Below are 17,091 nucleotides of genomic sequence, written 5' to 3'. Positions count from 1 at the left end.
TTGGATGGGTGTTTCAGGGTTCTAAGGATATAATCCTAGCAGTGGAATTGCTGGGTCAAAACACAGATCCATTTTTAGTTTTCTGAGAAAATTCCATACTGTTTTCCATAGTGGTTGTACCAGTCTGCAATCCCACCAACAGGGCACTAGGGTCCCCTTTTCTCCACAACCTCTCCAACACTTGTTGTTTGTTGCTTTGTTTATGATGGCCATTCTGACTAGTGTGAAGTGGTATCTCATTGTGGTTTCAAATTGCATCTCTCTGATAGCTAGCCATACTGAGCATCTTTTCATGTGTCTCTGGATCCTCTGTAGGTCCTCCTTGAAGAAGTGTTTGTTCAAGTCCTTTGCTTAGTTTTTAATTGGGTTGCTTGTCTTCTTAGAGTGGAGTCATGTAAGTTCTTTATATATTTTGGAGATTAAGCCCTTGTCTGAGGTATCATTGGCAAATATGTTTTCCCATACAGTTGGTTCTCTTTTTATTTTAATACTGTTTTCTTTAGCTGTGCAGAAGCTTTTTATTTTGATGAGATCCCCTTTGTTTATTCTTTCCTTTATGTCCCTTGCTCTGGGGGACATATCAGTAAAAATGTTGGTGCGTGAAATATGTGATATTTTTCTGCTTATGTTTTCCTCTAGGACTTTAATGGTTACATGGCTTATATTTAAGTCTTTTATCCACCTTGAATTTATTTTTGTGTATGGTGTAAGTTGGTGCTCAAGTTTCATTTTTTTGCACATAGCTGTCCAGTTTTCCCAACACCATTTGTTGAAGAGGCTATTTTTACTCCATTTTATATTGCTGCCCCCTTTGTCAAATATTAATTAACTATAGAGACTTGGGTTTATTTCTGGGGTCTCTGTTCTGTTACATTGGTCCATGTGCTGTTTTTATGCCAGTACCAGGCTGTTTTGATTACAGTGGCCTTGTAATACAGTTCAGTATCAGGTATTGTGATCCCTCCTACTTTTCTCTTTTTCTCAAAATTGCAGCAGCTATTCGGGGTCATTTATGGTTCCATATAAATTTTTGAAGTGGTTTTTCTGTGTCTGTGAAATATGCCATTGGTACTTTAATAGGTATTGCACTGAATCTGTAAATTGCTTTGGATAGTGTGGACATTTTGATGATGCTAATTCTTCCAATCCATGAACACGGTATTTTTCCACTTGTTTGTGACTTCCTTGATTTCTTTCTTTAGTGTTGTGTAGTTTTCTGAGTATAGGTCTTTTACCTGTTTGGTTAGGTTTATTCCTAGGTGTTTTATTTTTCTTTTTGCTATATAAAATGGGATTTTTTTTCTTGATATCTGCTTCTGCTGTTTCATTGTTGGTATAAAAAAATGCCTTTGATTTTTGGATATTGACTGTGTGTCCCGCTGTTTTTCCAAATTCATTTCTTAAGTCGAGTAGTTTTTGGTGGAGTCCATAGGATTTTCTTTGTACACTATTATGTCATCTGCAAACAATGACAATTTTGTTTTCTCCTTTCTGATTTGGATGCCTTTTATTTTCTTTTCTTGTGTTATCGCTGTGGCTAAAACTTCCAATACTATATTGAATAGATGTGGTGAAAGTGGACAGCCTTGTCTTGTTCCTGATCTTAGTGGAAAATATTTTAGTTTTATCCCTTTTGAGTATGATGTTGGCTGTAAGTCTCTCAGATATGGCCTTTATTATGTTGAGGAATGCTCCCTCTCTTCCCACATGCTGAGTGTTTTTATCAAAAATGGGTGCTGTACTTATGAAATGCTTTTTCTGCATCTATTGATGATCATGTGATTTTTGTCTTTGCTTTTATGTGATGTATTACATTTACTGATATTTGAATATTGGACCACCATTGCATCCCTGGAATGAATCCCACTTGTTCATGGTGTATGTCCTTTTTAATGTATTGTTGGATGTGGTTTGCCAATATTTTGTTGAGGGCTTTAGGGTCTATATTCATCAGTGATATTGGCCTGAAATTTTCTTTCTTTGTTATGTCTTTATCTGGTTTTAAGATTAGGATGATGCTGGCTTGATAAAGAGAGTTTGGGAGTGTTCCAACATTTTGGATTTTTTTGGAATAGTCTGTGAAGAATATGGGTTAGCTCTTCCTTAAATGCTTTGTAGAATTCTCCTGTTAAGCTATTCAGTCCAGGGCTTCTTTTTTTAAAAAAATATATTTTATTGATTGTGCTATTACACTTGTCCCATTCCCCCCCTTTGTTTCCCTCCACCCTGTACACCCTCTCCCACCCACATTCCCCCCCTTTAGTTCATGTCCATGTGTCATAAGTTCTTTAGCTTCTACATTTCCCATTCTATTCTTGCCTTCAGCCTGTCTATTTTCTATCTACCATCTATGCCACTTATTCTCTGCACCTTTTCCCCCTCTCTCCTTCTCCCACTCCCCTGTTGCTAACCCTCATTGTTATCTCCATTTCTGTGATTCTGTTCCTGTTCTAGTTGTTTGCTTAGTTTGTTTTTGTTTTTGTTTTAGGTGTGGTTGTTAATAATTGTGAGTTTGCTGTCATTTTACTACACATGTTTTCATCTTCTTTTTCTTAGATAAGTCCCTTTAACATTTCATATAATAAGGGCTGGGTGATGATGAACTCCTTTAACTTGACCTCATCTGAGAAGTACTTTATCTGCCCTTCCATTCTAAATGAAAGTTTTGCTAGATAGAGCAATCTTGAATGTAGGCCCTTGCCTTTCATGACTTGGAATACTTCCTTCCAGCCCCTTCTTGCCTTTAAGGTCTCTTTTGAGAAATCAGCTGACAGTCCGAAGGGAACTCCTTTGTAGGTAACTGTCTCCTTTTCTCTTGCTGCTTTTGGGAGTCTCTCCTTCATTTTAATCTTTGGTAATGTAATTATGATATGCCTTGGTGTGTTCCTCCTTGGGTTCAACTTCTTTGGGACTCTCTGAGCTTCCTGGACTTCCTAGAAATCTCTTTCCTTTGCTAGAACGGGGACCTTCTCTTTTATTATTTGTTCAAATAACTTTCTACTTCTTGGTCCCCTTCTGGTACCTCTATAATTTGGGTATTGGAACATTTAAAGTTGTGCTGGGGGTTTCTAAGCTTCTCCTCATTTTATTGAATTCTTGTTTCTTCATTCTTTTCTGTTTGATTGTTTCTTCCTTCTGGTCCACTCCATTGGTTCGATTCCCAGTTTTCTTCCCATCACTATTGGTTCCCTGTGCATTTTCCTTCATTTCACCTAGTGTAGCCTTCATTTTTTCATCTAATTTGCAACCAAATTCAACCAATTCTGTGAGCATCCTGATCACCAGTGCTTTGAATTGTGCATCTGATAGGTTGGCTATATCTTGGTCACTTAGTTGTATTTGCTCTGGGGCTTTGATCTGTTCTACATTTAGCGGAATAAATCAAAATTTTTTTATTGGTCTTGTCACGCCTGTTACGTATGAGTGGCAGAGCTTTATGTACTCACCCAGTTGCTGGGTTGTGACGCTCTCTGTAGGGGATGGGTCTCTGAGGGAACAATGACGTCTGCTTCTCTCTCTGTCAGATTTCAGTCCCTTACACTGCTTCCCCCGAGCAAACTGGGCCTTTCTGGTGCTGATTGCCATGTGGATGGGCTTGTGTATGTTCTAGAGCCCTGTGGGTCTCTCCAAAAAACTCTCCTGTGAGGCTGGGAGTCTCTCCCGGCACCTCAACCCCCACAGGTGTTTTCAATCGGTGTTTGGAGGCTTTATTTCCCCACTCTGGGACCCTGGGTTGCACAATCTGTCTCAATCCCCAGTTTCGCCTGGTTTATCTGCATGCATGAATGTGGGACTGCCCCAACTTCCTGCCACCTTGTGCACCATGTCCCGCTTGACAATTGCCACCTCGCTGGGTCTGCCTATTGCCACTGCACACCCGGAGTCTGCCAGCCACCACCTGCGTGCCCAGGGTTTGTCAGCTGCTGCCTAGTGCTCCTGGTGCCACCGTTTTTGGTGCGGCGACCCCTCTCCACCCTGGAGATGACTCTGCCCCTCCTACCAGTGTGGGTGAATGTGTGTATTTTAAGTCTTGGTTGTCGGACTTCCATACACTTCAATTCTCTGTTAGTTCTGATTGTTATTTTGTTTCTAAATCATTGTTGTCCGTATTTTGGTTGTGCGAGAAGGCACAGTTTGTATACCTACACCTCCATCTTAGCCGGAAGTCTTCTGGTCCAGGGCTTTTGTGTGTTGGGAGTTTTCTGTATTACTGCTTCAATTTCATCTGCTCTTATTGGTCTCTTCAGGCTTTCTGCTTCTTCTTCATTGAGTTTTGGAAGATTATATTTTTCTAGAAATTTGTCCATTTCACCTAGGTTTTCAAATTTCTTGGCATACAATTCTTCATAGTAATTTCTTACAATCTTTTGTATTTCAGTGATATCAGTTGTGATCTCTTTTCTTTAATTTCTGATTGTGTTTATTTGGATACCCTATCTTTTCTTTCTTGATAAGCCTGCTTAAAGTCTCATCAATTTTTTTTATCTGTTCAAAGAATCAGCTCTTGGATTCGTTGATCCTTAGAATGTGCTTTTTGTCTCTATGACATTGAATTCTGGTGTGATCTTGGTTATTTCTTTCCTTCTACTTGCTCTGGGCTGTCTTTATTGTTGTTCTTTGAACTCTTGTAGATGTAGGGTTGGTTGTTTATTTGAAATGTTTGTAACTCTTTTAGGTAGGCCTGTATCACTATGAACTTACCTCTCAGGACTGCCTTTGTTCTGTCCCATAACTTTTGGGTTGTTGTGTGTTCATTTTCGTTTGATTCCAGAAACTTTTTAATTTATTCCCTAAATTTGTTCTTGACCCATTCATTGTTTAATAAAATGCTGTTCAATCTCCATGATTTTGAGTGTTTCGGGTTTTATCCCTTGGGGTTGGTTTCTAGTTTCAGTCCCTGTGGTCTGAGAAAATCCTTGATATGATTTCAGTTTTCTTGAATTTGTTGAGGCTTGCTATGTGTCCTATCATGTGTTCTATCTTTGAAAATGTTCCATGTGCATTTGAAAAGAATGTGTATTTAAGCTTCTTTGAGATGGAGAGCTCTCTCTATATATATCAGTTAAGTCCATTTCATCTATGGCATTGTTACATGCCAAAATATCTTTGTTGATATTTTGTTTGGAAGATCTGTCCATTTTTGATAGTGGGGTGTTAAAATCCCCAGTATAATTGTGTTCCTGTCAATAACTTTCTTGAAGTCCTCTAAGATTTTCTTTATGTATTTGGGTGCTCCTATGTTGGGTACATATATATTTGCAATGTTTATGTCTTCTTGGTGGATTCTTTCCTTGAGTATTATGAAGTGACCTTCTGGGTCTCTTTTTATGGCACTTTTTTGGAAGTCTATTTTCTCTGATACGAGTATTGCTACCCTGGCTTTTTTTTTCCTGTCTGTTTGCTTGGAAGATATGTTTCCAGCCCTTCAATTTCAGCCTGTGTAGGTCTTTATCCTGAGGTGGGTCTCTTGTAGGCAGCATATGTATGGGTCATGCTTTCTTATCCATTCAGATATTCTATGTCTTTTCATTGGAGCATTTAATCCATTTACATTTAAGGTTATTACTGATAGGTACTTATTCATTGCCAGTTATATACCTGTGTTCCTCTTTCTCTCTCTCTCTCTTCCTTCCTTTCCTTAAAGCAGTCCCTTTAGCATCTCCTGCAGAGCTGGTTTGGTGGAGGTGTATTCTTTTAGACTTGTTTTGTCTGGGAAGCTTCTCATTTGGCTTTCTGCCTTGACTGAGAGCCTTGCTGGGTCATGTAGCCTTGGTTGCAGGCCTCTGGTTCTCATTACTTGGAATATTTCTTTCCATTCTCTTCTGGCTTGGAGCGTTTCCGTTGAGAAATCAGCTGCTAGCCTTATTGGGGCTCCCTTGTGTTATACTTCCTGTTTCTCTCTCGCTGCCTTTAGGATTCTCTCTTTATCTTGGAATTTTACCATTTTAATTATGATGTTTCTTGAAGTGGGCCTCTTTGGTTCCCTCTTGATTGGGGCTCTCTGTGTTTCCTGGATTTGTGTGACTTTTTCTCTCATCAAATTAGGGAAGTTTTCCATCATTAATTTTTCAAATATGTTTTGTATCCCTTGCTCTTTTTCTTCTCAATGTGGTATCTTTGTTTATGGATATCAGTATGTTTCATATTGTCTTGCATTTCTCTTAATCCCTCTTCATTCTTTGTGAGCCTCTTTTCCTTTTCTTGCTATTTCTGTGTGTTTTTCTCTGCTTTGTCTTCTAGCTCATTAATCTGATCTTCTGCTTCATTGATCCTGATTTTGATTCCCTCTACTGTGTTCTTCAGTTCAGAAATTGTACTCTTCATTTCCACTTGGCCCTTGTTGATAGTTTATATTTCCTTTTTCATGTTATATAGTTTGTAGTGAGTTCATTGTAGTTTACCTGTAGTTTCTGGTAATTCACTGTGAGATCATTGAACTTCTTGATAACCATTGCTTTGTACTCAATATCTGATAATTGAGTTGCTGCTCTTTCATTTAGCATTCTTTCTGAGGCTTCTTTCTTTCCTTTCATTTGGGGATTGTTTCTTTGTTTTCCCATTGTTTTTGAAACTCTTCTTTTTAGCCTCAGCTAAAACTCTTCTTTTTAGCCTCAGCTTCTTAAATTGATCTGTTCTGGCTCCCTGCGTTTATGGTGTGAACTTCTGTGGCAGAATACCTGTGAGATTCAGTGATGTGGTCTCGTTGATCTCCCGTGCTCACTGGTCTTGGGCTGTCATTTAAGTTGGCTGTGTGATTTCTTTTGGGTTTCGATTGTTGTTGGGTTTTTCTTTCATGGTCCCTTCCCACCAGCTGGTTCACTGAGCATCACTCTGTCCACCACCTCTTGTATTTTGTTGTGCTTGTGAGGGCAGGTTGTGTTGAAGCTGTTTCTTCTGTGTGCACAAGGTTTTGATGATTCTCTCTTGTTGTTGTTCAGTTGTTTCTTCTGGGTAATTTCTCCACTATTTAGTTGTATTTCCAGATAGGTACTGGATTGAGGTTAGTGTGGCTTCCAGTCCCTCCTTCGCCTTCTTCTGTTGTTCTCTGTTGATGGGTCCTTTGTTGTTGGGTTTCCTCTTCCAGTGGATATCTTGGTGTTCACAGCTTCCACCACCTTTTATTGTGATCAGTTGGAGGGGGAAAGCAAAATGGTGTAAGGCAGCAAGAGAGTATTGTGTGATATTTAAAATAGCAGCTGGTAGAGAAGAGATAGATCTTTTGTCTATGTACAGTGTTAACTGTGATCTTCCACCCATCTAGCCACTTTTTAGAAGGGATGGAAAGAAGATAAGACTCTTGTTGGGGAGGGAAGAGTTGTGAGTTGGATCCATAAGTCAGTGAGGTTGTGGGAGGTCAGATTCTGAAGTAAGGTAAGAGTAAAGGATAGTAAATAGTTGTGGAGTGTGAGAGAATAGAGTTAACCACTATAGTAATAGAGTTCAGGAAATTGTGAAGTGGGCTAAGGTCTAGGATGGGTGTTGTGTAGTTTTTACAATTGTATGGAACAGCTATTATTTACAATAATATTAGAGCAACAATCATATGATAGAATCTATGTGATCTGGATAACAAGAATAGTGAGTGTAGTACCTTGAGTAGTGTGCTAATGAGACACAAGTGAAGTGAAGGACAGTAAATTAGCAGTACACTATGAAAGAGATATCAGGGGACACTTATCAAATGATACAATATAACCAGCCAAGCAAAGAAGACTAAACAGAATGAGGAGGAATACAAAAATACTATTAAAATAAAAGATGTAAGAATAATGAAAAATTAATACAAATATGGGATAACTTGCAGGTTCTCTGTAATAACAGAGTGAAATTTGTCTCACTGTCTCATCTGTTGGGATGTCTCCTCTTTTGGTCCAGCTCTGGTGTTTTCACAGTTACAGGTTTTTTGTCTCACTTGTGGGTATTTAAAATAAGAGAGAAAAAATGAAGCAGAAAAAGGAAGGAAGAAGAGATAAAACTGGAAAGAAGGGATGAAGGGATAAAAGAAGAAAGAACAAGAGAGGAAAAAGGAATTGAGAGATAAAAAAGAATAAAAATTAAAAAATAAGAAAATTACTTTAAAAAAGCCTCTTCTTGTTTCAAACTCGTCACACCGCTTTTTCTGGTCTTGCTGGCTACAGCAGGCTGAGGGGATTTTCTCCCTTCCCTCTCAGCACTCAGGTAGCTTCTTAGGCACTCTCCCCAGGGCTAGCCACACACTCTCTCCAGAGCTAGCCTGGTTCCTCTCCACTGGGCCTTGGGTGTGGAATCCAGGCCTTCCTCAGAGTTCACTCCTCTTGGGTTGTGGGTGCATGCTTGTCCAGGCCACCTCCTGCTCCTCAGGTTCAGGCACGCATCCTTCCCAGTGCTATGGGGGTGTGCAGGGCTTCCTGTGCCTCCTCAGAAGTGCTGCCTGGCTAGGTGGGGAGGAGGCAGGAGCAATTGTTGCAGGAGAATTCCCTAAACAGTGTCTCTTTTCACTTTTTCTTTTTGAGAAATTCCTCCTACTCAAGCCTGCCACTGTGCAAAGCAACCTGGCCTCTCGCACAGCCCAATTCTCCAGCCAGACTGGTGACTATGGGGGTCAGGGCCCATCACTGCGTGACTCTCAACTCTGCCGGTGTCCACAGACTCTGTGGGTTCTCACAGCCCCTGTGTGTTTGCTAGCAGCTGTGTTTCTCCCGGTGCTGCTCAGACATTGTTTGGCTGGGGAGCGAGCAGTTGCCTTGGCTCTCTCCCAACAACCCTGTGGCAGACCCAGCAGACTTGGGGCCTGGGACTGTAGCCACCCTGGTCCCCATGCTGGTCCCTGGGACCTTATGTCCTGAAGCACCCTCCTTACCATCTGGTTTTTCAATGTCTACTACAATTGCTGGTCTCTTATTTTCATATATGCTGGGGAACTATTGGATGTTTGCTCTTCCTCTGTAGATCAGCTAGGTTTTACTCCCATGTGTAGGGATGTGGAATCTGCTCCCTCCTACCTTGCTGCCATCTTCCTCTCTCCCATTTTTTAATCTTTAACTTGTATTAATGGGGCATTTGGTGTTTGGAGTCAGACTAGACTTATATTCAAATCCTGGCCCAACAACTTAAAATTTTTTGTGACCTTAGATAAGTCATTTTTAACCTTTCTGTAGCTCACTTGTCCTATCCTTAATAAAAAGGACATAGTCATAGTACCTATTGCAATGGATTGTTTTAAGGATTACATGAGATCATGTATGTAAATTTCTTGGCAAAGCGCCTGATGCATAATGACTGTTGAGTAATGATAATATTATTTTATCTTTCTTTTTTTTTAAAGATTTTATTTATTTATTTTCAGAGAGGGAAGGGAGGAGAGAGAGAGAGAGAGAGAGAGAGAGAGAGAGAGGGAGAGAGAGAGAGAGAGATAGAGAGGGAGAGAGGGAGAGAAACATCAATGTGCGGTTGCTGGGGGTTATGGCCTGCAACCCAGGAATGTACCCTGGCTGGGAATCGAACCTGGGACACTTTGGTTCCCAGTCCGCGCTCAATCCACTGAGCTACACCAGCCAGGGCCAATATTATTTTATCTTTCTAAAAGTAGGTATTCCAAATTAATTTTGGCTGTGAATATCACAATTTGATTTCAGTTCTACCTACACAGTGAAATAAACAAAAGCAATTACTGTGGCACTTAAAAAAAAAAGGTACCCTCTGTGATTATGGTTTGAACTTGATTTTAGGTTGATTTCTCAGGTCTCATTTGTCTGTACTGACATTGGGAATCTTCTTGCAAATATATATATTTTTTTCTATAATGTAAAAATGGTCTGAACCTAAAATCTAGTGAAACACAATTTAGTATATTCCAGAGTCATATGATTGGTACTAATGCCTGATTATTTCTTGAAATATTCATTTCATTACTGTAAATTACATGACAACTTTTAACTTGCATTTGTTTGTGATTTAAAAAATTTCAGATCTCTTGTGGAAGAGGAAGACCAACACATGAAATTGTCCCTTGGAAGCAGTGAAATGGGCCTCTCATCCCATTTGCAGTCTTCCAAGGCAGGAGCCACTCGCATCTTTACCAGCAATACCCACAGTTCTGTGGTGTTACAGGTAATTTAAACTGTTTTTCTTGTAGTATTTACATGGCTTTAGAAACTACATAGAGTTTTGGTGATGTGGAATGTTGATAGTGGAGAGGAGTTTTGTACATGTTTAGGGACAGGGGTTATAGGGAAACTCTACTTTCTGCTCAAGTTTGTTGTGAACCAAAACCTCTAAAAAATTAAGTTTATTAATTTTAAAAAGCAAACAAACACCAAAGGAGAAACCTTGAGTTGAAATTGCATATCTTCTTGGTCTTAAATCCCCAGAGTTCATTCTTTGTTTTGTTAGTGTAAAGGAGATCTTGAGATCATGACACTTTCTTAGAGAATGTTGTACCTGGCAACATTAACTTTCCATTGTCTCAGGCAATGTAATTGTCACAAAGTCTTCTCACTAAATTTTCAGTTTCTCATTCAAAACTTATTTTACTATCACCTTTATCATAGTTCTAAAGGTTGTATTTATTTGATGTCTCAACTCACATTAGCAATGTGAGAATTGCTGGATGCAAATACACTGATAGATGTAAGAAGTAGTAACTCACATCCAAGGATAAGACAAAAACAAAACAATAGAAAGCCAAATGAACATACAGAACTGCAATGTGGAGGTATTTAGTGTAGGGATAGACCCAGTACTTCTGACTCTTGTGGACATTCCCTGACCTCTGTGGGCATTGCTAAATCAGAGAATCATATAATACTGGATGTCCATAAATGTCTTCTAGATACAGTTAAATTATATCAGTGTTCTGTGCTTAGTAAGATAAGGAAAATAAATCTTTCTAAATGTATTTTAAAAGAAATCTCCGCAGTGAATTTCATGCAAATATCTGGTCAAGAATCATTATAATAAAGCAGTATATAGTGTAAAGTATAATATTAGTGTACTATACATATAACATAGTGAGGGAAGAAGCTTATCCTTGCTGTATGGCCTTGTGGTGCTATATGATTTTTCTGGGCTTCATTTTTCTTATCACTAAAATATTAATCTTGACTAGGAGACCTCTAAATTCCCTTCTAGTTCTAATCTGTGTGATTCAGTGAGATCACATTTTTCTAAAGTTTAAGTTTCTAATGGGAGGGGGGTTTTAGGGTTCATTGTTCTGTGGGTATCATCAACAGAAATGTGAGGATCGGGAAAGAAACAATTTGTATTTCCTTGCATTTTAATTCTACATAAATGGTTTAATTATTGTTTTTTGAAGGCTATGAGAGGAGACAGTAATGGGACAAGCAGATAGGAGAAGCATGAGAGAAAAGGTGTTTTTTTTGTTATATTAAAGTACTTTCTCTAAAGAAAATACAGAGACACCCATATACCCCTCCACTGTACTTCTGACCTATCCATGACCATAGTCATGTGTTAAAGTCAATGTTTGTGGTTTTGCTAATTTTTAAAATGTACTTTGAACCAAATAATGTAAGCCATTGCAGTGTAGTGAAATAGATTTAGAGCAGTGGTTCTCAAATTTTAGTGCATATCAGAATCATAAGGAGAAGAGCTGTTAAAGCAGTGTGCACTGGTCCCCATCCCCAGTTTTCTGAATCAAAAATTGGGGAGGCAGAAATGTGCATTTCTAGTAAGTTCCCAGGTGATGCTATACATCTGAGGAACATACTTTTAACCACTGTTCTAGAGGCAAAGTCTGTCTTCCACAAAAGAGATGGCCTCTCCCTTGCCCTATGACATCATATGGAGGTAAGTTAATGTTATAATGGGAAAACAATGGAAATACCTTAATATCCACCCATAGGGAAATGGCTACATGAATTATGTTACATCAAATATATAATAATGTGCAATCACTAAAAAGAGCAGGACAGACCTGTATGTATTGAATGGATAGACTATATATAATGAAAGAAGAGGACAAAGGTGATATATCCATACAATGAAATAGTATTCAGTTATGTAAAGGAATGAAATACTGATACCTGCTACATGTGGTTAAACCTTGAAACATTATGCTACATGAAACAAGTTAGTCACAAAATACCGCATATTATATGATTCCATTTATATGAAATATCCAGAATAGGGAAACCAATAGAGACAGAAAGTGGACTAGTGGTTGCTTAGGGTTGAAGAAAGTGTGAGGATACAAAGGTGAAACCTAAAGGGTATAGGGTTTCTTTTTGAGGTGATGAAAATATCCTAAAATTGATTATGGAGATGGTTGCACATACTCTCTGAATATACTAAAAATCACTGAGTTATACACTTTTAATGGGTGAATTGTATGGTATGTTAATAACATCCTAATAAAGCTGTTAAAATAATAACAGAGCAATATGTAATGTATCCCATCTATTTGTAGAAAAATATATAATATGCATACATATACATAATATACATGTATAATGAAAAGTCTGGAAACATTGGGGGACTGGTGAATGATGTCTTACATTTTGTGCTCTCTAATCCTTTACTATTTAATTTGTTTTACAATGGAAATATTTTTGCATATTACCTTTGTAATTAAAAAATACATAATGGTTGACACAACTGTAATTGGATCTTAGAACCCTTAGTTATGTCATGTTTAGCTCAGCCTTTGTTGGTCCAGGTTGATGGTAAGAACAGCAGTGTGAAAGTAACCTGAGAGTTTGTATTAAGCAAGACATTCTTTCCTAAACTTTTTTTTAATGTTCTAATATTTTCTGTGGTGGCATAGAGGTACCACTCTATGTGGCTTTTGAAAAACTTGGTATATGGTCTTTAAAAGTCTATTAAAAATATGTTCACACAAAAAGAGATTATTAGGTACATGCACTAACAGGGACCATTTTTCTTTTTGGTATCTAACCTTAGGTGTGTAGTTGTCAAGGGAACAAGCTAGAGAAGTGTTAAATGTGTAAATGCTATCATTGTTTTAAAATTAGCAATCACAGAAGCTCCAGGATCAAAAGATATTGAAAGTAGCTATCAAGGGGACAGATCTATGGGGAGAGGCTGTCTTAATTCTTTTTTTTAATTTTATTTAAATTGTTGTTGCAGTACAATTTCTACCTTTTATTCCCATCCCAACCCACCCACCCAAGGCTGTCTTAAGAAGTCTCACTCTGGACTACCCATTGCTTAACTGTAGTGAAAAATTCATGTGTTTAGGCCATAACTGGAAGCCTAGTTTTACCCCTTACCAGCTAGTTATATGACTTTGGGAAAGTAGTTTATCCTCCTTAAACCAACTTCCTTATCTGTAATATGGGTAAGAGATATGAGGATCAAATGTGACAATTATGGGAAAGTAAAGTGCATAATGCATTTTCCTTCCATTTGAATCAAATAGGGAAGGTGTCAGAGAAAATATAGTTGATCAGAAATGGTGAGTTTTCCAAATAAGGTGTCCATCTCTTGGGCTTCTTCTGCTCTAAGAGATTAGTCGTCTCCATCCAATAGGTTTTAGCAAACTAGGCTGTCAAAGAAAGTTCCTGGAAAGAATTTTGATACCTAATAGGCTTGGATTCCTAGAACCTTAAACAAGTCTCAGGAGAATCCATGATGGAATTAGAGCAAATTATTTTTACTTAAGTAAGGAAGATTAAGTGGGGTTTACTTAAATAGTAATTGGTAAAAACCAAGGATTATTTCATTTTCCTCACTCCTTTCCTACTACTCCAGCTGTGGGTACTTATGGAAAACTTCCATCCTTTGACTGCATTCTGTTATCCCAGGTTGTCAACATCTTTCTTTTACCACCCATCTTATGGTAATTCATTGAATCAAACCCTTTCTAGAAAGTTCATTGCTTAAAATAACAGCTTAATGGAGATAAAATTTATATAACATATAATCACCAATTTAATGTATATAATTCAGTAAGTTTTAATATATTCACAGGGTTTTACAGATATCACCATAATACACTGTAGAACATTGTCATGCCCTCAAAAAAAAAAGCCTTGTATCCATTAGCAGTTCCCACTTACTTCTACCCACTTCCCCAACCCTAGGCAATCATTAATCTACACGAGGTCTCTATAGATTTATTTATTCTGAGCATTTCATATAAATGGAATTATATAATATGTGGTCTTATGTGACTAGTTTCTTTTACTTAGCATAATGTGTTTAATGTTTATCCACATTGTAGCATATATCAGTACTTGACTAGAATAATACTGAATATTTATGATTGAATAATACTCCATTGTATCAATATGTCACTTTTTAAAATCCATTCATCTGTTGATGGAAATTTGAGATATTTCAACTTTTTGGCTATTATCAATAATGCAACTGTGAACATTCATATACAGGAGTCTGTGCGGACGTGTTTTATTAGTTTTTCATGTATACCTAGGAGTGGAATTGGTGTGTCATATAGTAATTCTATGCCAAATTATTTTTTTAAAATAACTTCCAGAGTGTTTTCTAAAGTGGCTGCACCATTTTATATTCCCACGGGCAGTATATGAGGATTTTAACTTTTTTATTATTGTTCAGTTACAGTTGTCCCCATATTTCCCCCTGTTGCCCTCACCTGCCCCATCCAACCTCCACTCCCAAAGATAATCCCCTCCTCATTGTCCTTGTCCATGGCTCCTTTTACATATTACCTTTCTTCCCCTCATTCTCCCCATCTTCTATGTGGAATAATACACTGCAGAAAGAAAGAAGGAACTCCTATCCTTTGCAACAGGATGGATGGAACTGGAGAGCATTATGCTAAGTGAAATAAGTCAAGCAGTGAAAGATAAATACCATATGATCTCACCTATAGGTAGAACCTAATCAACAAAACAAACAAACAAGCAAAAAAGAACTAGAGACATAGATTCCAACTTTTTGATTATAGCCATACTAGTAGGTGTGCAGTGGTATCTTATGGTTTTGATTTGTATTTCCCTGATCGCTAATGGTGTTGAGCATCTTTTCATTTGTGCTTATGGCCATTTCTATATCATCTTCGAAGAACTGTCTGTTTAGACCCTTTGTCTAGCTTTTAGTTCAGTTATTTATCTTGTTATTTTTAAGTTAGAAGATTTATTTATATATTTTATGTACAAATCCCTTATCAGACAGATGATTGATAAGTATTTTCTCTCAGCACCTTTGATTTTATATTCCCTGTTGTTCTGCCATAACTCCAATCCTGCCAATCTTTAATCCAGCATCCATTCAGTGATATAATCTTTGATTCCCTTTTACTTTAGTAGAATTAATAGGACAGATATCAAGGCAAATGTCTGGAACATCTGATTTTTCATTATTCTTTCTCTATATATTGTTCTTTCACACTTTGGTGTCTTTGTAACCATTTTCTTTTCCTGAAATGCCCTTATTTTATTGTACTTCTTTTGCCTGGTACACCCCTATTCATTCATAATGATCCATCTTAAATGATAAGTGGTAAAATTCAAATTCTAGTTTTGGCCTAATCTCATGTCCTTCCCACTACAGTTATGCAGTGGGTAATCCTGTAGAGTGAAACTTCTTAAAACAGTCTCTCCCAATGGATCCATTCCCCAGATAGCTACTTTCAATTCCTTTTGAAGCTGGAGTTGTGTGACCCAGACAGTTAATGGCTTCTTCAATTCTTCCTTCTTAGTCCCTGTTAATATCACTTATCTGTGAGATCCCAATATTTTGGGTCTAATTTGTTGTTTCTGTGTGCCTATGATCTAGTGCTGGGGTACATGGTAGATGCTTAAATGTCTATTATCATTGTTATTTATTATTAACATTATTATGATAATTAAAAAAGATAATACTTATAAAGAGCCTAGGCCATTACCTGGCACAGAAGAAGCCAGTGCTCTCACTGTTCTAATTGGTATTGTTTGTGGAATAAATGAATTTGGATGGCAGTTATACATCACTTTCATATATACTTGTCTCATTGATACTTGAAACAATGTTGTGAGGGGGAAAATGCAAGAATTATTATATAAATTAGGAAACTGAAGCTCAGGGTGGTTAAGAGGCTTGCCCGAATTACTTAACCAGTAAGTGACAAAAATTAGGACTTGAACATAGGTTGTCTGTAAATTTGTATTTGTATTTCTCCTAATATTGCTCTATACTATATTTTATCTTTTAAAATATGTTGTGTATAAATATTGTTTTAATTGACTATAAGTATAAAAACATGTATTAGCAAAGGTTAAAAGATAATTTGACATGAATGATATAGTACACTTTCTATTATTAATAGAAATAGCAGAATTATGCAGAATGTTTCCTACCTGCTTGCCCTTCTACTCCTTCCCTGAAAAAATTTTAAACAGAGAAACAAACAAAACAGAAAAAAATGTTAAGTGCCAGTTGGAAGCATCCTTGTTTCAGCTGGTGATAGTGTATATTAATTGTATAATATTTAACCTAGGTGGAAACAAATCATTTCTTGATGATTGGTATGGTTACTCAGACCTATAAAGCTTGAAAATGCCTCTCTCTCTCTCTGAATTTCTAGACTCCTAAACAGCATTTTCTCATTTTAAGATTGGTACCTATTGTATTGCTCTTCCCATATTTTTCTCCATTTTATCTATTTACTTGCTCTGTATAATTATAGTTGTGAACTCAGTGAAAGGTATCATTTTATAGCCTCAAATTATTATCTATGTAATAGAATGTTAAAGAAAGGGATTACCTCCAAAACCAATACAACTTAACTTGTGTTGCTTTCCAGTGGGCTAACTTCATGAAATGCTTATCCTAAGGTAAACATTTGGGTTGCCGATCATGTTATGTTGATAAACTGTACTTGATTTTAAAACTTTATGATCATAATATCATAAAGTTTAAAAATACATTGTTGTAACATACAGATGATGTATTATAGAATTGTATATTTGAAACTTACATAATGTTATTAACCAACATCACTGTAATATATGTTTTATTTATTTTAAATATATTTTTAATTTACCCATTACTACCCTCTACCCCTTTTGCTCTAGTAACCACCATACTATTGTCTGTGTCTATGAGTTTCAGTTTTATATCTTACATATAAACAAAATCATATGGTGTTTAGCTTTTTCTGACTGACTTATT

General features: G+C 37.2%; 1 protein-coding gene across 6 annotated transcripts in view; it reads left to right on the top strand.

Annotated features, from left to right (window-relative positions):
• KLHL13 (kelch like family member 13) overlaps positions 1 to 17,091 on the top strand; it is a 383,509-nt gene that overhangs the window by 318,633 nt on the left and 47,785 nt on the right. For all 6 annotated transcript variants that reach the window (XM_045817707.1, XM_045817709.1, XM_045817708.1 and 3 more), the window contains one exon: positions 9,948 to 10,089. In XM_045817707.1, the coding sequence (XP_045673663.1) occupies positions 9,948 to 10,089 (142 nt within the window). The remainder of the gene's footprint in view (positions 1 to 9,947; positions 10,090 to 17,091) is intronic.

Source organism: Phyllostomus hastatus, unplaced genomic scaffold (assembly GCF_019186645.2).
Source record: "Phyllostomus hastatus isolate PE091 unplaced genomic scaffold, TTU_PhHast_1.1 phas_scaffold_28, whole genome shotgun sequence".
In the NCBI taxonomy this organism is placed as follows: Eukaryota; Metazoa; Chordata; class Mammalia; order Chiroptera; family Phyllostomidae; genus Phyllostomus; species Phyllostomus hastatus.
The sequence above is the reverse complement of the archived record's forward strand: the minus strand, read 5'-3'. Positions and strand labels throughout refer to the sequence as shown.